This window comes from Pseudochaenichthys georgianus, unplaced genomic scaffold (genome assembly GCF_902827115.2).
Source record: "Pseudochaenichthys georgianus unplaced genomic scaffold, fPseGeo1.2 scaffold_656_arrow_ctg1, whole genome shotgun sequence".
In the NCBI taxonomy this organism is placed as follows: domain Eukaryota; kingdom Metazoa; phylum Chordata; class Actinopteri; order Perciformes; family Channichthyidae; genus Pseudochaenichthys; species Pseudochaenichthys georgianus.
Genome location: NW_027263211.1, coordinates 91,712 through 113,582, shown reverse-complemented (window position 1 = coordinate 113,582; position 21,871 = coordinate 91,712). Strand labels below are relative to the sequence as shown.

At 48.0% G+C, this 21,871-nt stretch overlaps 1 protein-coding gene and 1 long non-coding RNA gene across 3 annotated transcripts in view; one reads left to right on the top strand and one right to left on the bottom strand.

The window, feature by feature from the left end:
• Nucleotides 1-614: 614 nt before the first annotated feature.
• Nucleotides 615-1,383, top strand: LOC139433579 (uncharacterized). The gene is made up of 3 exons (XR_011643010.1): nucleotides 615-632; nucleotides 1,022-1,082; nucleotides 1,195-1,383. It is a non-coding gene; the product is annotated as an uncharacterized lncRNA (long non-coding RNA).
• A 9,653-nt stretch (nucleotides 1,384-11,036) lies between these two features.
• Nucleotides 11,037-21,871, bottom strand: part of LOC117443684 (choline transporter-like protein 1) — a 34,057-nt gene continuing 23,222 nt past the window's right edge. For both annotated transcript variants that reach the window (XM_034079586.1, XM_034079587.2), the window contains exons 11-16: nucleotides 21,397-21,553; nucleotides 19,977-20,060; nucleotides 19,697-19,834; nucleotides 15,922-16,158; nucleotides 15,000-15,098; nucleotides 11,037-12,380 (exon numbers count right to left, since the gene is read on the bottom strand). In XM_034079586.1, coding sequence (XP_033935477.1) covers nucleotides 12,357-12,380; nucleotides 15,000-15,098; nucleotides 15,922-16,158; nucleotides 19,697-19,834; nucleotides 19,977-20,060; nucleotides 21,397-21,553 — 739 coding nt within the window. In that variant the 3' untranslated portion in view covers nucleotides 11,037-12,356. The remainder of the gene's footprint in view (nucleotides 12,381-14,999; nucleotides 15,099-15,921; nucleotides 16,159-19,696; nucleotides 19,835-19,976; nucleotides 20,061-21,396; nucleotides 21,554-21,871) is intronic.

Below are 21,871 nucleotides of genomic sequence, written 5' to 3'. Positions count from 1 at the left end.
CACCATTCCAGACAGAAGAGGACTTGTACGTCAGGCGCGATGAAGACAAAAACCAGCTATCTGGACAGGCCTATCACAGAGGTCTGCCTCTACAGGAAGCAGACGAGCCGTGAGGAAATCAGTGAACTTCATAGACCTTGACGTCTTTTCCGATTTGTTACTAAGTGATAGTAAAGATCACTCCTTCATAGGCTAACAAACTATATCTTTTATTTTATTTTCTGCCTAAAGAAGAAAAGGACACTTTGACAAAAGGACGTTTTATCCTTAAAAGTTTTTCCTTGATTGTCTCCTACATAATTTTCCAGTTGTGTAATTATTATGTTGATATAATTAGGGGCCGGAATGTAGGAGCCACATTTGAAGCCATTTCTGTGTTTGTTAAGATACATGTTTTTTGAGTCACTATAGGCGGTGGGCGTGTCATTGCATTGGGGTGGTGACGTTTGTGCTTATATCCGGTTCAGAGCTATTTAATAGAAGAGTTACGACATCTCCGTTCACTCCAATGGACCACTTTTACAGCAATGGCGGATCGTGGAGCCTCTCAATCGTTCCCCGGAAGTTAGCGCCAAGGCTGGCAGAGCTGTGGAGTTGCAGCATAATACACCGTTCGTGACGGACTTTTAAAGGTAAGAAGAAGTTTAAAGATTTATATTGCGGATATTATCAGTACATCTGATTCTAATGAACATGTGTATTAAAGGATGTCAGTGGATTATCCCTACATTAGTAGATTTAGGGAACGTTTACAGATAACAGATCAAGCTAGGATACAGAAGCAAGTTAGCAACACACGTTGAACAGCCTTTTAATTGTACATTCCGTTCTCTTAATGTCATTTCGTCCAACATGTTGAATTAGAGAAGAGGGGCTTCTGAACGGGATTGTATGCGGGGGTGGAGGGAGTTAAATATTAGATAAATATAACTTTGGTGCGTGTAAGAGTGAGTGTTTTTAGCAGAGCCATATTGTGTCCTTGTGATTCTGTTGATTATTACCTGTCTGTATAATGTTGCAGCCCAGCTGATTCTGGATCGATGGCAAAGGGAGAGGGACTTAAGTGAGAGTGAAAACACAAGGTAAGTTTAATACTACTGTTTTATATAAGTAAACACGTTATCTCCCCAAGGCAATAGGTGTGCTATATAGGTGTGTATAACCCTTTCTCCTGTCTGTTGCTCCCTCTTTCAGCACAAGAACCAGAGGGGGGTTCAATGGAGCCTGAATACCTGCACTGAGACCCTCACCCTGCACCCTGAGACCCTCACCCTGCACCCTGAGACCCTCACCCTGCACTGAGACCCTCACCCTGCACCCTGAGACCCTCACCCTGCACCCTGAGACCCTCACCCTGCACCCTGAGACCCTCACCCTGCACTGAGACCCTCACCCTGCACCCTGAGTCTCAACTCTGTGTTTTTCAAGCCTTTCCCTGTTTTTTTTGTATTAAACAAAACAAGCTTTCCCAATGGTGTGGTTTTCGTTTGGTGAAAAAGTGCAAATGCAGTGTTTGTATATAAATCACATATTTTGTTGCTGTTGGTCGTGAAATTGCTCCTGCTGACTTGAGCCAGCCATTTTTTCCTCCGCTCTGTGTCAGTGGGGAAGCCGTACATTCGTACTCCTTTCTCTGAGCGATTTGAGCATCCCCAGGCAGCACAGCACACCATGGTGGAGACTAGGAGGCAGCACACCATGGTGGAGACTAGGAGGCAGCACAGCACACCATGGTGGAGACTAGGAGGCAGCACAGCACACCATGGTGGAGACTAGGAGGCAGCACAGCACACCAGGGTGGAGACTAGGAGGCAGCACAGCACACCATGGTGGAGACTAGGAGGCAGCACAGCACACCAGGACAACACGGAGGAAAAGGCACCGACAAACTGCATGATATGCTATTCAATGTTCATTGAATAGCATGTATTTGCAATGGATGTTCCTAAAACAACACATTTAACATCATCATCATCATCATCATCATCATCATCATCATCATCATCATCATCATGCTGCTGCTGCTGCTAGTCCTTTGATAGTCTCCTGTCCTTTCTGAAAGCCATAAAGACGACATTAGTCATTTAGATAACTTGTGTCCTCTGTTACCATGGGGATTACTGAAACGACCATGAATTTAAGAAAATTGTAGAAATGAATCCAATCTGAATTTTAAAGCATTACTTTAGATCCCTCCTCTAAATGTATCAAACATTAGAAAGTGATGCTCCTGACTACCATACAGGTTTAAGAAGATAATATTGGTTTGAAAGAATTCAAAGCTATAAATAAACAGAACAGGCTCTTTAACAAGGCACTGTTAGTAACATGTAAACTAGCTGTTCACACTAATCCTAATATTATCACTTAATATTAGCAAATTCTATTTTATGTTTTAAAACATATTGATGTAAATACAAACACACATCGATTTGTTGTATAAATATTGCGAATCAAAAACTTTATTCACTAATAATTACCAAAAATCGTAGTTCTATCTCCTGTTATCAATGCATTCACATCGCCCGCCATGAGCTTCCGGGGAACGATCCTCGTCTACATGAACCACGTGACGATAACCGTTTTTGGACTTCCGGTGTCGTAACTCTTCTATCTATATGGCGCTGATCCGGTTGCTTTTACCTGTGCAGCGGGCAATAGATGGGGGAGTGAGCTAGAGAAGGACAATTTTTGTTGACCGCACGCACTCACGCAGGCACTCAGGCACGCATACAAGGAGATACGTACATTCATATGGAATATTGCATTTTTGGAAAGCAAATAAAAGGTCAAACGCATACTGTGTTGGAAAGACTGAGTTTTTGCGCGTCCACAGTGTTTTTTCTCTTGTTTAGTCCCTCGCGGCACTTTGTTTAAGATTACTGCCGCAATAAGTCTGATACCCCCAGGGCGCATCACCACATTTTACAAGCCAGGGAAGGTGCCTGAATCCTGGGTAAACATTGTTTAATTGTTCTCAGGAGACGTCTGACAGTGGTGCGGTTATCCAAAGTGACAGAGCCCCAAACGACGGACTGTAAGCAGGGTCCCACACTCACAGGCAGAGATCCAGGCAGAGGTGTTTTCTCCCGGAGGCCAAGGGAAGCCAGCTTCCCCTGTTTTTTTGGATTGTAGTTATAATTTTAATAAATAAATAAAAACCCTTCGTTTAGTTTCGGTAGTTCTGTGCTGTGTGTTGCTGCCGGCCCGTCTCTCCCCCATTCTCATTGAGTGTTTCACAAAGAGTGAAACAGCGCCCCTCTGCATGCTATGTGGTGAAACAGTAGATTGCACTCTCTGCTGTGAGAGGAGGCCAGCCGAAACTGGCTTCCCTTGGTGAAAACAAATGGAGGGATTGACCAATCAGATGAGGCTCACGTCATGCCCCTGCCGACCTGTGATTGGTCAGGGCCATGCCAAGGGAAGCCAGAGGCGGCTGGCTTCCCTTGCCTCACAATCCAATCAAATCGCATCAACGTAGTGTTGCAGTGAGGCGTCCTGAAACCCGGAAGTAAGCTGCGCTCGGTTTCCCTCCACAGAGAGCAACGGGGTTTCTCCAGAGGCTTCAGGAACATAGCTGGAAATCAGGTCAGTGGAAAACGAACCTGTTGGATGAATGCACGTTGTATGCAGTCGGATAATATCCACATGTCTCCCGACTTTATCATTTTCTAATCATAAATCTAATCGATGGAAGATAGATAGCGTCCCTGCTCCACTCTCAGCGCCGTTAGGAAGCAGCAAGCAGCTGAAGCAAGTGCAGTTATGGAGGGTGGAGATGTGGAGTATTTACTCAACAATAATTGTACTAAACTTCCGCTACAGCAGCAACAACAATACAATCTGACGACAGGCCGATGCCCAGACTGGAGCTGCGTGCAGCGAGGAGCAAAGGTGCGAGTCGGACGTAACTCGTGAAAGGTCTCCTGACGTAGTTTGTGAATGAATGCTTATTAGAGTTCGGGCTGCAGAGCGCGTGCGGACCTGTCGGCTCGATAGCAGGCGTGTGTGAGTCCTGCATCTGTGTGATACACATGTGTGTACAATGATACCGGGTGCTGTATCACTCACCTGGTTACGTTATCACATTGACCCCCCCCCCCCCCCCCCCCGACCCCAAAGAAAGGACGTGTTATTGGCTTCCCCTCATTTTTTCCCCACGCCACGCTACTGGATCCAGGGTGATGCACATGGCTTTCTTACCTAGGAATAAGTGTGTGAAAGCTGGGTAAAAGTTATGTGAATACAGGGAGAGAGCAGCAGCAGGCTGTGACCCAGAGAGCTCCTTCCAGCACCTCGCTCTCCCACCCAGAGGACAGGCTGCTTCACAGCACTATGTAACCCAGGAAAGCAGCTTCAATCAGTGTTAAAAAGTGCATTAAACTGCTTTAATTACCCAGGAATGAGTGTGTGAAAGCTGGGTAAAAGTGATGTGAATACAGGGAGAGAGCAGCAGCAGGCTGTGACCCAGAGGTAGACAATGTGCACACTGGGTCATTCAGAATGTGCTGTTTCTGAATAAATAGCACATTCTGAACATTATGTCAAACAGAGATTCCTATTAAAAGTTATCAATTAATAGCAAGATTTGACATGGGCTCTTTCCCAGGACACAGGCTGTGTCTGACTTCCATGACATACACCGGGAAAAGCTCCTCTCTGTGGCCGCTCCAAGACCCCGACGGACTGAGCATCTCTCCCTGACTGCGTACCTCCATAACCTCGCGCACCTTGGGTCCCCGGGCCCCCGGACTTAAGCACTCCCCCACGGACTAAACCCAGATGATCACACCCTCAAGAACCTCGTGCCCCTGGGAACCTTAAAGGGGGGGTGGAGTTTGCGGTGCTTTATCGTCCGCCCACCAGCATTCATATTCGTCCTTATTCACAGCACCACCCACCCTCCTGTGGAGGATGTTCTCATCGCCCTGGTAACCCTTTAAACAGTCTGATACTACCACTGCACTTTACAAGCCAGAAATAATGTTTAAATTGTCGGGGAAAGTGTTTTTAAACATTTGGAAGAGATTTTCAGCCTGTCATTTTGCAAGATATCATTTAACATTGAAGCTCTCCTGGAGACGGACAGAATATGTCAATTTCCAGGAGAGCCGGTTTCTCAAACTTACCCCACCTTTAATTTTATGAAATTCCGGCTTTTTTCTCAGATTTTTTCTGAAACTCTTTCGAAACTTACTTTCTGACATTCCTAACAAATCTGAAATTTTTTTCTTTTTCAAAATTGGGATTTCTTTTTTATTTCTTAAAAATTCTGACTTTTTCCTCAAAACTTTTCGGAAATCTTTCAAAACGTACTCTTTTCTCAACATCTAGATTTTTTTAATGCTGACTTTTCTCTCAAAAATTTGAATTTATCATAGCATTTCAAAATCTGACTTTTTCCTAAATATTCAGATTTTTTATTCATTCTTTATTTTTTTGCTAAATGTTGAGTTTTGCGTAGTATTGCAAAATTCTGACTTTTCCTCAAAATGTGAGAGGGGTCTGTCTGCATACCTCCACTCTCAGGACAGTTCCGGTGCAGACCTCCACTCTCAGGACACCTCCACTCTCAGGACAGGAAGTGCACGCTAAGAATTCCAAAATAAAATCACCACTATCAGTACAGTGCCACTTTCCAAACAGGAAATGTACGCAAATACAAAATAAAATCGGATCGTCACGGATCGTGACACTTATTATATACATATGTATATATCTATATATATATAGATATATACGGACACCTTGTATTGTTGTTACAATCAGTACAGCCGCAGCGCATGCATGCAAATACAAAATAAAATCGTACTGACACTTATTATCTATATATATATATATATATTTATTTATATATATAAATACGACATCTTGTATTTTAGTTACACCCGCTAGACTACAGTGGAAGGTTCGAGAAACAACCGTGTTTGCCAGGTGCACTGCGGCGGAGGTGGGGAGGTTCCAGCTGGGAACCTCCACCCCGCTGCGGGACCCCTGGGACCCCTGGACGGTGCGTCTTGGTCACGCTTCATATCGGCCGGCCCGGGAAGGAAGAGACACGCAGAGTGGGGGAAGTCCCCCACCCCAACGCAGCACACCCGCCCGGCCATCAGAGTCGAACCCGCAGTTCGGAGGAACCGACCGCCAGAGCACTGGCACTAGGCCGGGCCGGCGTGGAGGCCCTCCGACAGTGGGTCGCGTTTGCCATTCGATCAGTGAGAGGAGAGGAGACAAATGCAACAAAAATGGTCAAAATCCGTTAATATATGGATTAGTGTGGGTGGGGGGGGGGGGGGGCTGGACACAGGCCGTGGGGGGATACCCGAGACCGGGCAAAGTCCCCGGTAGAAACCGGGTGAAATAGCCAACAAAATAAAAAATAATAAAACCAGGGAAAAGTGAAAAAAAGTGTCCAAAAATAGGCACTTATGAGTCGGGCAGAGTCCCCTGTCAACTCCCGTTACATTCCTCCATGGTGTCATTTGAGCGAAAAACTTTTACGAGAATAAGGCTGGGGGGTCAAAAGGGCTTGAGCAAGGCCGACCCAGAGTGCACGGTGGGCGGACTCATCACCTTGAAAACTTCCCTCAAACGAGTCCTTCGGTGGGCGGGAAAAAACACGTCAGAATCGTCACTTCCTGTACTGACAGTGGAGGTGTCCTGAGAGTGGAAGTCTGCACCGGAACTGTCCTGAGAGTGGAGGTCTGCACCGGAACTGTCCTGAGAGTGGAGGTCTGCACCGGAACTGTCCTGAGAGTGGAAGTCTGCACCGGAACTGTCCTGAGAGTGGAGGTCTGCACCGGACCTGTCCTGAGAGTGGAGGTCTGCACCGGAACTGTCCTGAGAGTGGAGGTCTGCACCGGAACTGTCCTGAGAGTGGAAGTCTGCACCGGAACTGTCCTGAGAGTGGAAGTCTGCACTGGAACTGTCCTGAGAGTGGAAGTCTGCACCGGAACTGTCCTGAGAGTGGAAGTCTGCACTGGAACTGTCCTGAGAGTGGAAGTCTGCACCGGAACTGTCCTGAGAGTGGAAGTCTGCACTGGAACTGTCCTGAGAGTGGAAGTCTGCACTGGAACTGTCCTGAGAGTGGAAGTCTGCACCGGAACTGTCCTGAGAGTGGAGGTCTGCACTGGAACTGTCCTGAGAGTGGAAGTCTGCACTGGAACTGTCCTGAGAGTGGAAGTCTGCACTGGAACTGTCCTGAGAGTGGAGGTCTGCCCCGGAACTGTCCTGAGAGTGGAGGTCTGCACTGGAACTGTCCTGAGAGTGGAAGTCTGCACCGGAACTGTCCTGAGAGTGGAGGTCTGCACTGGAACTGTCCTGAGAGTGGAAGTCTGCACCGGAACTGTCCTGAGAGTGGAAGTCTGCACTGGAACTGTCCTGAGAGTGGAAGTCTGCACTGGAACTGTCCTGAGAGTGGAAGTCTGCACCGGAACTGTCCTGAGAGTGGAAGTCTGCACTGGAACTGTCCTGAGAGTGGAAGTCTGCACTGGAACTGTCCTGAGAGTGGAAGTCTGCACTGGAACTGTCCTGAGAGTGGAGGTCTGCACTGGAACTGTCCTGAGAGTGGAAGTCTGCACCGGAACTGTCCTGAGAGTGGAAGTCTGCACTGGAACTGTCCTGAGAGTGGAGGTCTGCCCCGGACCTGTCCTGAGAGTGGAGGTCTGCCCCGGACCTGTCCTGAGAGTGGAGGTCTGCCCCGGACCTGTCCTGAGAGTGGAGGTCTGCCCCGGACCTGTCCTGAGAGTGGAGGTCTGCAGGCAGGCTCCCATGCAAAATGTTGCCTTTTTCTAAAATCGTTCAAAATGTACTTCTTTCTAAAAAAATAGAATTTTGTTCTGACTCCTGACTTTTCTAAACATTTCTAAATTCTGACATTTTCCTCAAAATTCTGACTTTTTATGAGAATTCTGAAATGTTCCCTTTTTTCCAATTTCAAAAGTCTGACTCTTCTGAAAAAGATAATCCCATACGTGTCTATAGAATATCTCTGTTTTGGACATAAGGCCATTAACCACATCACTCTGAGACGATGCGCCACGTTTCACTACGTTCTGACACTTTAACACCAAACGTGAAACGGTCAGTTATTATCAGTTATCATTAATACATCTTCTTGTAGGTCTTTGCGTATTCGGATGGTTCCTGTTTCTCAAAGGGAACGTCTGAGTTTCTTGTTCAGTGGAGAGTTTGAGATGACCAGCAAGTCTTCAAGGGCCCTGTTCTTCTTCTGTGGTGTTCCCTCTCCTGTAGTTCTATAGGTGTTAGTGCATGTCAATGGTCTGCAGAGGCTGAACTCCCTGTGTTAAAGGAGAACGTCTGATATCAAACACAGATGGATCCTGCATTGTATTGTTGTTAATATATTTCCTGTTTCTTGTTGCCATTAAACAGAAAAACAACAACAGATTCAAATTTTACATTTTATTATTTTTCTTACAAAACAAATATACATAAGAAATGATAAATATAAAAAGTCACCCCAGAACAAAAGAGAAGTTCTTCATGTTACAAACGGCAGAGACCCGACTAAGCTTTAGTGAAACGTATTATTATCCACGCGCAGAACCACGCGCAGAACCACACGCAGTGAGAACCACACGCAGAACCACACGCAGTGAGAACCACACGCAGAACCACACGCAGTGAGAACCACACGCAGAACCACACGCAGTGAGAACCACGCGCAGAACCACGTGCAAAACCACGCGCAGAACCACGCACAGTGAGAACCACGCACAGTGAGAACCACGCGCAGAACCACGCGCAGTGAGAACCACACACAGAACCACGCACAGAACCACACGCAGAACCACGCGCAGAACCACGCGCAGAACCACGCGCAGTGAGAACCACACACAGAACCACACACAGAACCACACGCAGAACCATTCGCAGTGAGAACCACGCGCAGAACCACGCGCAGTGAGAACCACACGCAGAACCACGCGCAGTGAGAACCACACACAGAACCACACACAGAACCACACGCAGAACCACGCGCAGAACCATTCGCAGTGAGAACCACGCGCAGTGAGAACCACACGCAGAACCACGCGCAGTGAGGACCACGCGCAGTGAGAACCACACGCAGAACCACACGCAGAACCACACGCAGTGAGAACCACACGCAGTGAGAACCACACGCAGAACCACGCGCAGTGAGAACCACACGCAGAACCACACGCAGTGAGAACCACGCACAGAACCACACAGACATGCAACGTGTTTGAACCGGGAGGAGAAGGAGAACGTACCGGGAGGAGGAGGAGGAGGAGGAGAACGTACCGGCAGGGGAACGTACCGGGAGGAGAACGTACCGGCAGGAGAACGTACCGGCAGGAGAACGTACCGGGAGGAGAACGTACCGGGAGGAGAACGTACCGGGAGGGGAACGTACCGGGAGGGGAACGTACCGGGAGGAGAACGTACCGGGAGGAGAACGTACCGGGAGGAGAACGTACCGGGAGGAGAACGTACCGGCAGGAGAACGTACCGGGAGGAGAACGTACCGGGAGGAGAACGTACCGGGAGGGAACGTACCGGGAGGAGAACGTACCGGGAGGAGAACGTACCGGGAGGGGAACGTACCGGGAGGAGAACGTACCGGGAGGGGAACGTACCGGGAGGAGAACGTACCGGGAGGGGAACGTACCGGGAGGGGAACGTACCGGGAGGAGAACGTACCGGGAGGAGAACGTACCGGGAGGGGAACGTACCGGGAGGGGAACGTACCGGGAGGGAGCGTACCGGGAGGAGAACGTACCGGGAGGAGAACGTACCGGGAGGGGAACGTACCGGGAGGAGAACGTACCGGGAGGGGAACGTACCGGGAGGAGAACGTACCGGGAGGGGAACGTACCGGGAGGAGAACGTACCGGGAGGGGAACGTACCGGGAGGAGAACGTACCGGGAGGAGAATGTACCGGGTGGCGGGAGAAGAAGTTACTCGCGGGTATGATCGCTCTGAACCCCGAAGGAGACGTCTGAATGTCTGAAGGAGATCAAACCAACGGTTCAACCGTAGAATGCGGAGCGAAGATACGAACGACCAGTTCCCGGAAAATAAAGATGACGTTTTTAATTATTAACGAGGAAATAATCAGTTAATCTGAGAAAACGCTTTAATATTCAAAACAATAAAATAATAATATGAGTCTGAAGTTCAAATATTACTTTCATATCATGCACTGACCGAGGACTGACTACTACTCCGCACATCACTAGTGTGTGCGTGTGCGTGTGTGTGTGCGTGTGTGTGCGTGTGTGTGCGTGTGTGTGTGCGTGTGTGTGCGCTACTCATACTTGCCAACCTTGAGACCTCAGAAATTGGGAGGATATCAAAACCACCGCGGGGGGGGTGCTCGTGGATCGGGGGGGGGGTGCTCGTGGATCGGGGGGGGGGGTGCTCGTGGATCGGGGGGGGGGTGCTCGTGGATCGGGGGGGGGGTGCTCGTGGATCGGGGGGGGGGGGGTGCTCGTGGATCGGGGGGGTGCTCGTGGATCGGGGGGGTGCTCGTGGATCGGGGGGGTGCTCGTGGATCGGGGGGGTGCTCGTGGATCGGGGGGGGGTGCTCGTGGATCGGGGGGGTGCTCGTGGATCGGGGGGGGGTGCTCGTGGATCGCCGGAGCGGTATTGGAGTGTATTCAGGAGTAAGGAATGAGCAGAGGGGCGAGCTGTGACTATCTGCCTCACCCTCTCAGACTTTCAGTTGCGCGCGCTGCTAAAGAGGCGCGCTACCATGGAAACCAAACAATGGTGTAGCTGCATTAAAGTCCGAGTGGAAACAGTCGTGAGTAAATCTGATGTTGTCAGAAATCGAGAGAAATATGACCCGGGAGGAAACCGGGAGGGTTGGCAAGTATGGTGCTACTCAGGGCCGTCCCTCCCTACACACCGATCACGCAGACTGCGCCTCGCCTCGCGGAGGGGGCCTCGCCTTGCGGAGGGGGCCTCGCCTCGCGGAGGGGGCCTCGCCTTGCGGAGGGGGCCTCGCCTCGCGGAGGGGGCCTCGCCTCGCGGAGGGGGCCTCGCCTCGCGGAGGGGGCCTCGCCTCGCGGAGGGACGGCCCTGGTGCTACTATAAACTGACTCCATCTTTAGTGCATTGGCGACGGTGCCCCTGACGTTAAACCTCCTCCATGCGTCTTGACTTGACGGTTGATCAGGAGCGCGTCCGTCAGTCTGAGTCCAGGCTGAACGTCTGACGGTTGTTCCCCTGCTCTGCGTGTTTGCTGATAATCGATGCATGCTAACGGGAATATCAGTCAAAATAATCTTTACAAACTGATAACTCTCCTACGTGTTAAGATGTTTAATAAAGTGTTTAATGTTCTGCGGTAACTAATCATGACTCTGAGCTAGCTGAGCCGTGCTAACTCTGTGCTACTACAGGAACACCGCGGCTAACCCGTTAGCGGCTAACCCGTTAGCGGCTACGTGTTTGTTGATGGTTTGAGTTTCCAAAGTGGCGACGCGGCTTCGTCTAATCTCTGCTCCTCGATAAAGAAACCCGTTTCTCAAGTCCCTCACGCATCAGCAGCCGAGGCTCATGGGTATTGTAGTTTTTAGCCGCTGATTTTTCAGATCATTGGTTAGTTTTACTGTTCAGATGAAGAGCGAAGTGTGCGAGCGTTTAAAGTCTGAGCGCCTGGAGAAACCTGCCGTTCGTCAAAGTACTTATACACACATTTTGAAGTATTTATACACACATTACTGCATGGAGAAGATGGAGACAATCAGATCTGATCAAACTTTGTTAATTGCAAAATGCTCCGTTAATAACGACCGTTCATCAGACATGTGTGAAGTCTGCTCGATGACGATGGGACCTTCCTCCATGGCTGGACCTGAACAAACAGAAGCAGGAAGACTCGTTGTCCCATGATGCAGTTTGTTTTATTGCTGTCTGTCTGAACCCTCCCACCTTCTTCTTCTCTGGAATTCAATCACTGTATGGTGAAGAGGCGGGACAGGAAGTAGGATCCAGTTGACGACAGCAACTCGACTGTCAATCATCCCGATGCTCAGTGGGCGACTCAATCTCTAACGATCTCTAATCATGTGTCAGCTGGTCCAGCACAGAGCTCATCCACCAATCAGACAGCGGCTCCTGTCCACAGACTCCGCCCCTCTGATGACATCACAGTCCAGGTGAAAACAGGAAGTGGCTTTGCCGTGAAGCTGTGAGACGCTTATATCAAAAAGGACATTTAAAATCTGCTTCCATATAAAGTGCTTGGTTACGTTGTTACAGTTCTTATTAAAATACTGTTTTCCCTGGAGTGAAAGTAAACATGTTACACAAAAATAAACTTCTGGAATGTCTCTCTGCAGGAAGTCCCGCCCCCCAGCCGTCAGGCCGAGCTCGTCCCCGGAGCCTGCAACAGGAAACCAGGTAAACAGACAGGAAGTAAACAAGGGCAGTGAGGCATCATGGGTAGTGTAGTCACGTACGAATGGTGTAATATTGGTGTTATTTAGCATCATGGGTAGTCAGGTGAGGACAGTGATGCATCATGGGTAGTCAGGTGAGGACAGAGAGATGCATCATGGGTAGTCAGGTGAGGACAGAGTGAAGCATCATGGGTAGTCAGGTGAGGACAGAGTGAAGCATCATGGGTAGTCAGGTGAGGACAGTGATGCATCATGGGTAGTCAGGTGAGGACAGTGATGCATCATGGGTAGTCAGGTGAGGACAGAGTGAAGCATCATGGGTAGTCAGGTGAGGACAGTGAAGCATCATGGGTAGTCAGGTGAGGACAGAGTGATGCATCATGGGTAGTCAGGTGAGGACAGAGTGAAGCATCATGGGTAGTCAGGTGAGGACAGTGAAGCATCATGGGTAGTCAGGTGAGGACAGAGTGATGCATCATGGGTAGTCAGGTGAGGACAGTGATGCATCACGGGTAGTCAGGTGAGGACAGTGATGCATCATGGGTAGTCAGGTGAGGACAGTGATGCATCATGGGTAGTCAGGTGAGGACAGTGATGCATCATGGGTAGTCAGGTGAGGACAGAGTGAAGCATCATGGGTAGTCAGGTGAGGACAGAGTGAAGCATCATGGGTAGTCAGGAGAGGACAGAGTGAAGCATCATGGGTAGTCAGGTGAGGACAGAGTGATGCATCATGGGTAGTCAGGTGAGGACAGAGTGATGCATCATGGGTAGTCAGGTGAGGACAGAGTGATGCATCATGGGTAGTCAGGTGAGGACAGAGTGATGCATCATGGGTAGTCAGGTGAGGACAGAGTGATGCATCATGGGTAGTCAGGTGAGGACAGAGTGATGCATCATGGGCAGTCAGGTGAGGACAGAGAGATGCATCATGGGTAGTCAGGTGAGGACAGAGTGATGCATCATGGGTAGTCAGGTGAGGACAGAGAGATGCATCATGGGTAGTCAGGTGAGGACAGAGTGATGCATCATGGGTAGTCAGGTGAGGACAGAGTGATGCATCATGGGTAGTCAGGTGAGGACAGAGTGATGCATCATGGGTAGTCAGGTGAGGACAGAGTGATGCATCATGGGTAGTCAGGTGAGGACAGAAATAAATAAAAACGAAAGGATTTTTTTTCATTGAGTCGATATTTTATTAAAGAGGTTTTTTTTAATAATACTGAAGAAATAAATAGATAATAAATAATGTCTCATCATCATGTGACCTCCTGAAGCTTCAGTTCATCAGTGACTCCGTGTTCCTTTACCTGAGTCTGATCAATGTGAAACAGGGCTGTTCAATCAATGGAATATCAATGCAATTATGGCGTAATATGGGTGTAATTATGGTGTAATATGGTGTAAAAAATGTGTAATATAACCGGAGAGAAGTCTTCTTCTCGAGTTAAAGGAACACAGCGTCACCGTCTGATCCTCAGAACTTATTTTAAAGCACCGCAGTGAAAAAAAATAACAATAAGGCAGAACAGAAAAATAAACAAATGGCTTAGAACATTATAAAACCTATAAAAACAAACAAAGGTAAAAAAACATTACAAATAAACATAAAGTCAATGAAGAGTCTGGTCCCGGGTGAAGATGAAGGTGAAGATGAAGGTGATGAAGGGAGTGAGCCAGTTAGCATGCATCTGTTAGCACACTTCTGTTAGCACGTTCCCTTAGCGTGCATAGTTAGCACGTGTCCCTTAGCATGCAATTGTAAGCACATATCCGTTAGCACGTACCATTAGCATGCATTGTTACCATATGTCCCTTAGCATGCAATAGTTAGGATGTGTCCGTTAGCATGTGCCCCTTAGTGTGTATTGTTAGCACACGTTCCTTAGCATGCAATGGTTAGCACACATCCGTTAGCACATGTCCCTTAGCATGCATTAGTTAGCATGTGTCCCTTAGCATGCATTAGTTAGCATGTGTCCCTTAGCATGCATTAGTTAGCACGTGTCCCTTGGCATGCAATTGTTAGCACATATCCTTTAGCACGCGCCCATTAGCATGCATAGTTAGCATGTGTCCCTTAGCATGCATTAGTTAGCACGTGTCCCTTGGCATGCAATGGTTAGCACACATCCGTTAGCACATGTCCCTTAGCATGCATTAGTTAGCATGTGTCCCTTAGCATGCATTAGTTAGCATGTGTCCCTTAGCATGCATTAGTTAGCACGTGTCCCTTGGCATGCAATTGTTAGCACATATCCTTTAGCACGCGCCCATTAGCATGCATAGTTAGCATGTGTCCCTTAGCATGCATTAGTTAGCACGTGTGTGTTAGCCGTTGTTAGCAGTTGTTAGCTCGCGGCGTGGCTGCCTTGGTGAGGGGGCGGGGCGAGCAGTAGGCTGGCCAATAGGAAGAGGCTGGAGGTGGGCAGGTAAACGGAGAGGAACAGCAGGACGTCCTCGCTGAGGCACAACAGGAAGTGGCTGCGCTCCGTCAGCAGCCAATCCAGCAGCACCCCCAGCAGCAGGTAATACACCTGGACCTCCTGTAGCTCCTCCCACTCCCCCCCCTCCTCCTCCTCCTCTGAGGGGCTGTCACTCACCATGGGCTTCATCTCCGCCCCCCCCGACACCGCCTCCTTCACGCGGCTTCGCCCACTTTTAGCAACTCGCTCCAACCGCCGGCTGCTCTCCACGAACTCCTGGAGGGGAAGAGAGCCGTCAGTAAAGCGTCTCCACGGTTATTAAATAACTGCAGGCGCGTTCACTGACTCGTATCTATGGGAAACGTTTGGCAGTACAGAGCAGACTTCTCTCTGAATCTCTAATCCTGACTTCTGTCTGTATGGTGTTGTGTTTCTGGACTGTGCAGAGATGTTTATTATGGTTACTGACTTTGTGCCGTAAAGCGGACTCTAGCGCCTCGAAGAGTGAGAGACGCTACGCCAGCGAGACTCTGGAAGTCGACATGCGTCCGCACGCCTCAGAGTAATAGTGTTTATTTATCATATCCAGTTAAAAGGGTTTTAGTCGGTTCTGGCCCGCCAACAGATCTCCAGAACTGACCTGAATAAAGCCCTGAAGACGCACCCGGGCTGCATGGTCTCCATTAGGGCTCTTTGGACTCAGATAATCAGCCCCGACAATAACTATATATTATTGATTTGCACCACGTTCAGGTGTGTATCAGTGGTTCCACTTCCTGCCACATTCCCACTTGACTCCAAGCAACGCAAACACAAACCACCCCAACAGGTGCTTGCCTTGGAAACGAAGGAGTTTATATGAAAGAACCGTTTATCTCCGTCAATGATTTTAATGATCATTGATATTAATTAATCCGGCCATTAAACAAAAGATTCAAATGGAGCTAATGTCACAGAGGACTATAATGCAGATCTCAAAAGGATGAACTAAAAGGTATAAATTACACGTTTATGGAGTAAAATAATAACCACTCATATAAAAACAAATGGTATCCATGGTAACCCCTTTAGAGCCATGGAGGGGGGGGGGTTTCCTCACCATCAGAGCCTTGTCCATGAAGAACTCGCGGCCCGGCGTGCCGTCGTTGTACTTGGTGTCGATGGCGAAGCAGAGGAACAGGACGTCCACCACGATCTCGAACACCGACAGGAAGCAGTGCGCCACCAGGAAGGAGAAGAGACACACGATGACGAGCGGCAGCAGCCACTCGGCGTAACTCCGCTGAGCGTTCAGCAGCAGGACACCGCAGAACGCCGTGCAGGTGACGATCAGCACCTGGGGGGGGGGGGGGGGGGGCAGTTAGAAGAACACACAGAGCTGCAAGTGTTTCTGTTGGGCTATTAAGGAACTACAGCACGGTCACATGACTTCAGGTCACCACCGCTAAGCTAAAGGAGGCTAATGTTGGGCTATAAAGGAACTACAGCACGGTCACATGACTTCACGTCACCACCGCTAAGCTAAAGGTGGCTAATGTTGGGCTATAAAGGAACTACAGCACGGTCACATGACTTCACGTCACCACCGCTAAGCTAAAGGAGGCTAATGTTGGGCTATAAAGGAACTACAGCACGGTCACATGACTTCAGGTCACCACCGCTAAGCTAAGGAGGCTAATGTTGGGCTATAAAGGAACTACAGCACGGTCACATGACTTCACGTCACCACCGTTAAGCTAAAGGAGGCTAATGTTGGGCTATAAAGGAACTACAGCACGGTCACATGACTTCACGTCACCACCGCTAAGCTAAAGGTGGCTAATGTTGGGCTATAAAGGAACTACAGCACGGTCACATGACTTCACGTCACCACCGCTAAGCTAAAGGAGGCTAATGTTGGGCTATAAAGGAACTACAGCACGGTCACATGACTTCACGTCACCACCGCTAAGCTAAAGGTGGCTAATGCTGGGCTATAAAGGAACTACAGCACGGTCACATGACTTCACCACCGCTAAGCTAAAGGTGGCTAATGTTGGGCTATAAAGGAACTACAGCACGGTCACATGACTTCACGTCACCACCGCTAAGCTAAAGGAGGCTAATGTTGGGCTATAAAGGAACTACAGCACGGTCACATGACTTCACGTCACCACCGCTAAGCTAAAGGTGGCTAATGTTGGGCTATAAAGGAACTACAGCACGGTCACATGACTTCAGGTCACCAGCGCTAAGCTAAAGGAGGCTAATGCTGGGCTATAAAGGAACTACAGCACGGTCACATGACTTCACGTCACCACCGCTAAGCTAAAGGTGGCTAATGTTGGGCTATAAAGGAACTACAGCACGGTCACATGACTTCACCACCGCTAAGCTAAAGGTGGCTAATGTTGGGCTATAAAGGAACTACAGCACGGTCACATGACTTCACGTCACCACCGCTAAGCTAAAGGAGGCTAATGTTGGGCTATAAAGGAACTACTTCACGTCACCACCGCTAAGCTAAAGGAGGCTAATGTTGGGCTATAAAGGAACTACAGCACGGTCACATGACTTCAGGTCACCACCGCTAAGCTAAAGGAGGCTAATGTTGGGCTATAAAGGAACTACAGTACGGTCACATGACTTCACGTCACCACCGCTAAGCTAAAGGAGGCTAATGTTGGGCTATAAAGGAACTACTTCACGTCACCACCGCTAAGCTAAAGGAGGCTAATGTTGGGCTATAAAGGAACTACAGCACGGTCACATGACTTCACCACCGCTAAGCTAAAGGAGGCTAATGTTGGGCTATAAAGGAACTACTTCACGTCACCACCGCTAAGCTAAAGGAGGCTAATGTTGGGCTATAAAGGAACTACAGCACGGTCACATGACTTCACGTCACCACCGCTAAGCTAAAGGAGGCTAATGTTGGGCTATAAAGGAACTACAGCACGGTCACATGACTTCACGTCACCACCGCTAAGCTAAAGGAGGCTAATGTTGGGCTATAAAGGAACTACTTCACGTCACCACCGCTAAGCTAAAGGAGGCTAATGTTGGGCTATAAAGGAACTACAGCACGGTCACATGACTTCAGGTCACCACCGCTAAGCTAAAGGTGGCTAATGTTGGGCTATAAAGGAACTACAGCACGGTCACATGACTTCACGTCACCACCGCTAAGCTAAAGGAGGCTAATGTTGGGCTATAAAGGAACTACAGCACGGTCACATGACTTCACGTCACCACCGCTAAGCTAAAGGAGGCTAATGTTGGGCTATAAAGGAACTACAGCACGGTCACATGACTTCACGTCACCACCGCTAAGCTAAAGGTGGCTAATGTTGGGCTATAAAGGAACTACAGCACGGTCACATGACTTCACGTCACCACCGCTAAGCCAAAGGAGGCTAATGTTGGGCTATAAAGGAACTACAGCACGGTCACATGACTTCACGTCACCACCGCTAAGCTAAAGGTGGCTAATGTTGGGCTATAAAGGAACTACAGCACGGTCACATGACTTCACGTCACCACCGCTAAGCTAAAGGAGGCTAATGTTGGGCTATAAAGGAACTACAGCACGGTCACATGACTTCACGTCACCACCGCTAAGCTAAAGGAGGCTAATGTTGGGCTATAAAGGAACTACAGCACGGTCACATGACTTCACGTCACCACCGCTAAGCTAAAGGAGGCTAATGTTGGGCTATAAAGGAACTACAGCACGGTCACATGACTTCACGTCACCACCGCTAAGCTAAAGGTGGCTAATGTTGGGCTATAAAGGAACTACAGCACGGTCACATGACTTCACGTCACCACCGCTAAGCTAAAGGCGGCTAATGTTGGGCTATAAAGGAACTACAGCACGGTCACATGACTTCACGTCACCACCGCTAAGCTAAAGGCGGCTAATGTTGGGCTATAAAGGAACTACAGCACGGTCACATGACTTCACGTCACCACCGCTAAGCTAAAGGTGGCTAATGTTGGGCTATAAAGGAACTACAGCACGGTCACATGACTTCACGTCACCACCGCTAAGCTAAAGGAGGCTAATGTTGGGCTATAAAGGAACTACAGCACGGTCACATGACTTCACGTCACCACCGCTAAGCTAAAGGTGGCTAATGTTGGGCTATAAAGGCACTACAGCACGGTCACATGACTTCACGTCACCACCGCTAAGCTAAAGGTGGCTAATGTTGGGCTATAAAGGAACTACTTCACGTCACCACCGCTAAGCTAAAGGAGGCTAATGTTGGGCTATAAAGGAACTACAGCACGGTCACATGACTTCACCACCGCTAAGCTAAAGGAGGCTAATGTTGGGCTATAAAGGAACTACTTCACGTCACCACCGCTAAGCTAAAGGAGGCTAATGTTGGGCTATAAAGGAACTACAGCACGGTCACATGACTTCACGTCACCACCGCTAAGCTAAAGGAGGCTAATGTTGGGCTATAAAGGAACTACAGCACGGTCACATGACTTCACGTCACCACCGCTAAGCTAAAGGAGGCTAATGTTGGGCTATAAAGGAACTACAGCACGGTCACATGACTTCACGTCACCACCGCTAAGCTAAAGGAGGCTAATGTTGGGCTATAAAGGAACTACAGCACGGTCACATGACTTCACGTCACCACCGCTAAGCTAAAGGAGGCTAATGTTGGGCTATAAAGGAACTACAGCACGGTCACATGACTTCACGTCACCACCGCTAAGCTAAAGGAGGCTAATGTTGGGCTATAAAGGAACTACAGCACGGTCACATGACTTCACGTCACCACCGCTAAGCTAAAGTACGCTAATGTTGGGCTATAAAGGAAGCTAAAGACTCATTCCTGCACCTCTTGATGTTAGAAACGTCAGACTCCTCTCACCTTCCCCAGGAAGAGCACGAAGTCTCCGATGGCGTTGATTGTTGCGACGCGCAGCGCGTTCTCCACCAGGATCACGAAGGCGTCGCGCGCAGACGTGCAGAAACTGGTGCTGTTGATGGCTGTGGCTGCATATGCATTCTGGGTAATGAAGGCACAGATGGATGTCACAATAAAACAGGGAAGAAGAAGAAGAAGAAGAAGAAGAAGAAGAAGAAGAAGAAGAAGAAGAAGAAGAAGAAGAAGAAGAAGAAGAAGAAGAAGTGTGCAGGTGTGTGTTTACCTGATTGAGATAGTTGAGGCACTTCTCTAGACACCACAGACAGCAGATACAGGTTTTCAGCAGGCAGCGCGCACACGCATTCTCCTGACGCACAAAACAACACAATATTACACAATAACCTAAAATATGGCATCGGAAAACAGATCTGACAGAAGGGCTGGCTCTCGTACCGTTGTGTTTGAGCTGGTTGTTAATAAAGTTGTGTACGTTGTGTTTGAGCTGGTTGTTAATAAAGTTGTGTAAGTTGTGTTTGAGCTGGTTGTTAATAAAGTTGTGTACGTTGTGTTTGAGCTGGTTGTTAATAAAGTTGTGTAAGTTGCGTTTGTGCTGGTTGTTAATAAAGTTGTGTACGTTGTGTTTGAGCTGGTTGTTAATAAAGTTGTGTACGTTGTGTTTGAGCTGGTTGTTAATAAAGTTGTGTACGTTGTGTTTGAGCTGGTTGTTAATAAAGTTGTGTACGTTGTGTTTGAGCTGGTTGTTAATAAAGTTGTGTAAGTTGTGTTTGTGCTGGTTGTTAATAAAGTTGTGTACGTTGTGTTTGAGCTGGTTGTTAATAAAGTTGTGTACGTTGTGTTTTTGATGGTTGTTAATAAAGTTGTGTACGTTGTGTTTTTGATGGTTGTTAATAAAGTTGTGTACGTTGCGTTTTTGATGGTTGTTAATAAAGTTGTGTACGTTGTGTTTTTGATGGTTGTTAATAAAGTTGTGTACGTTGTGTTTGAGCTGGTTGTTAATAAAGTTGTGTACGTTGCGTTTTTGATGGTTGTTAATAAAGTTGTGTACGTTGTGTTTGAGCTGGTTGTTAATAAAGTTGTGTACGTTGCGTTTTTGATGGTTGTTAATAAAGTTGTGTACGTTGTGTTTTTGATGGTTGTTAATAAAGTTGTGTACGAGTTGGTTGTTAATAAAGTTGTGTACGTTGCGTTTTTGATGGTTGTTAATAAAGTTGTGTACGTTGTGTTTGAGCTGGTTGTTAATAAAGTTGTGTACGTTGTGTTTGTGCTGGTTGTTAATAAAGTTGTGTACGTTGTGTTTTTGATGGTCGTTAATAAAGTTGTGTACGTTGCGTTTGAGCTGGTTGTTAATAAAGTTGTGTACGTTGTGTTTTTGATAGTTGTTAATAAAGTTGTGTACGTTGCGTTTGAGCTGGTTGTTAATAAAGTTGTGTACGTTGTGTTTGAGCTGGTTGTTAATAAAGTTGTGTACGTTGTGTTTTTGATAGTTGTTAATAAAGTTGTGTACGTTGCGTTTGAGCTGGTTATTAATAAAGTTGTGTACGTTGTGTTTTTGATAGTTGTTAATAAAGTTGTGTACGTTGTGTTTGAGCTGGTTGTTAATAAAGTTGTGTACGTTGCGTTTGAGCTGGTTGTTAATAAAGTTGTGTACGTTGTGTTTGAGCTGGTTGTTAATAAAGTTGTACCTTTCCTCTCAGCTGGTTGTGGATGTACATGAGGAAGAGGCGGGGGATCTTCACTAGAGTGATGATGAAGGCTCCCTTAGCGACGGTCCCCAGGTGATACCGGACCAACCGGAGGACCGACGACAGGATGGGAGCCACCGGGAGGCGGTTCTTATCCCTGGAAACAGAGCCAACATTAACCACGTCACCTGAACCTCTCTCTTCTTTCGTACTTTCTTTCAGAAATATCGAAATTTGAAGATGTTTGACTGGAAATCTGTGAATTCAGATTTTCAGACAATTATAACTTTTTTAGGAAAATGTGTGGAGTCTGACTTTTTCTCAAAGGTCTAGACTGTGGAGTATAGACTCACCTGGTGGAGTTTAGACTCACCTGGTGGAGTATAGACTCACCTGGTGGAGTGTAGACTCACCTGGTGGAGTATAGACTCACCTGGTGGAGTATAGACTCACCTGGTGGAGTATAGACTCACCT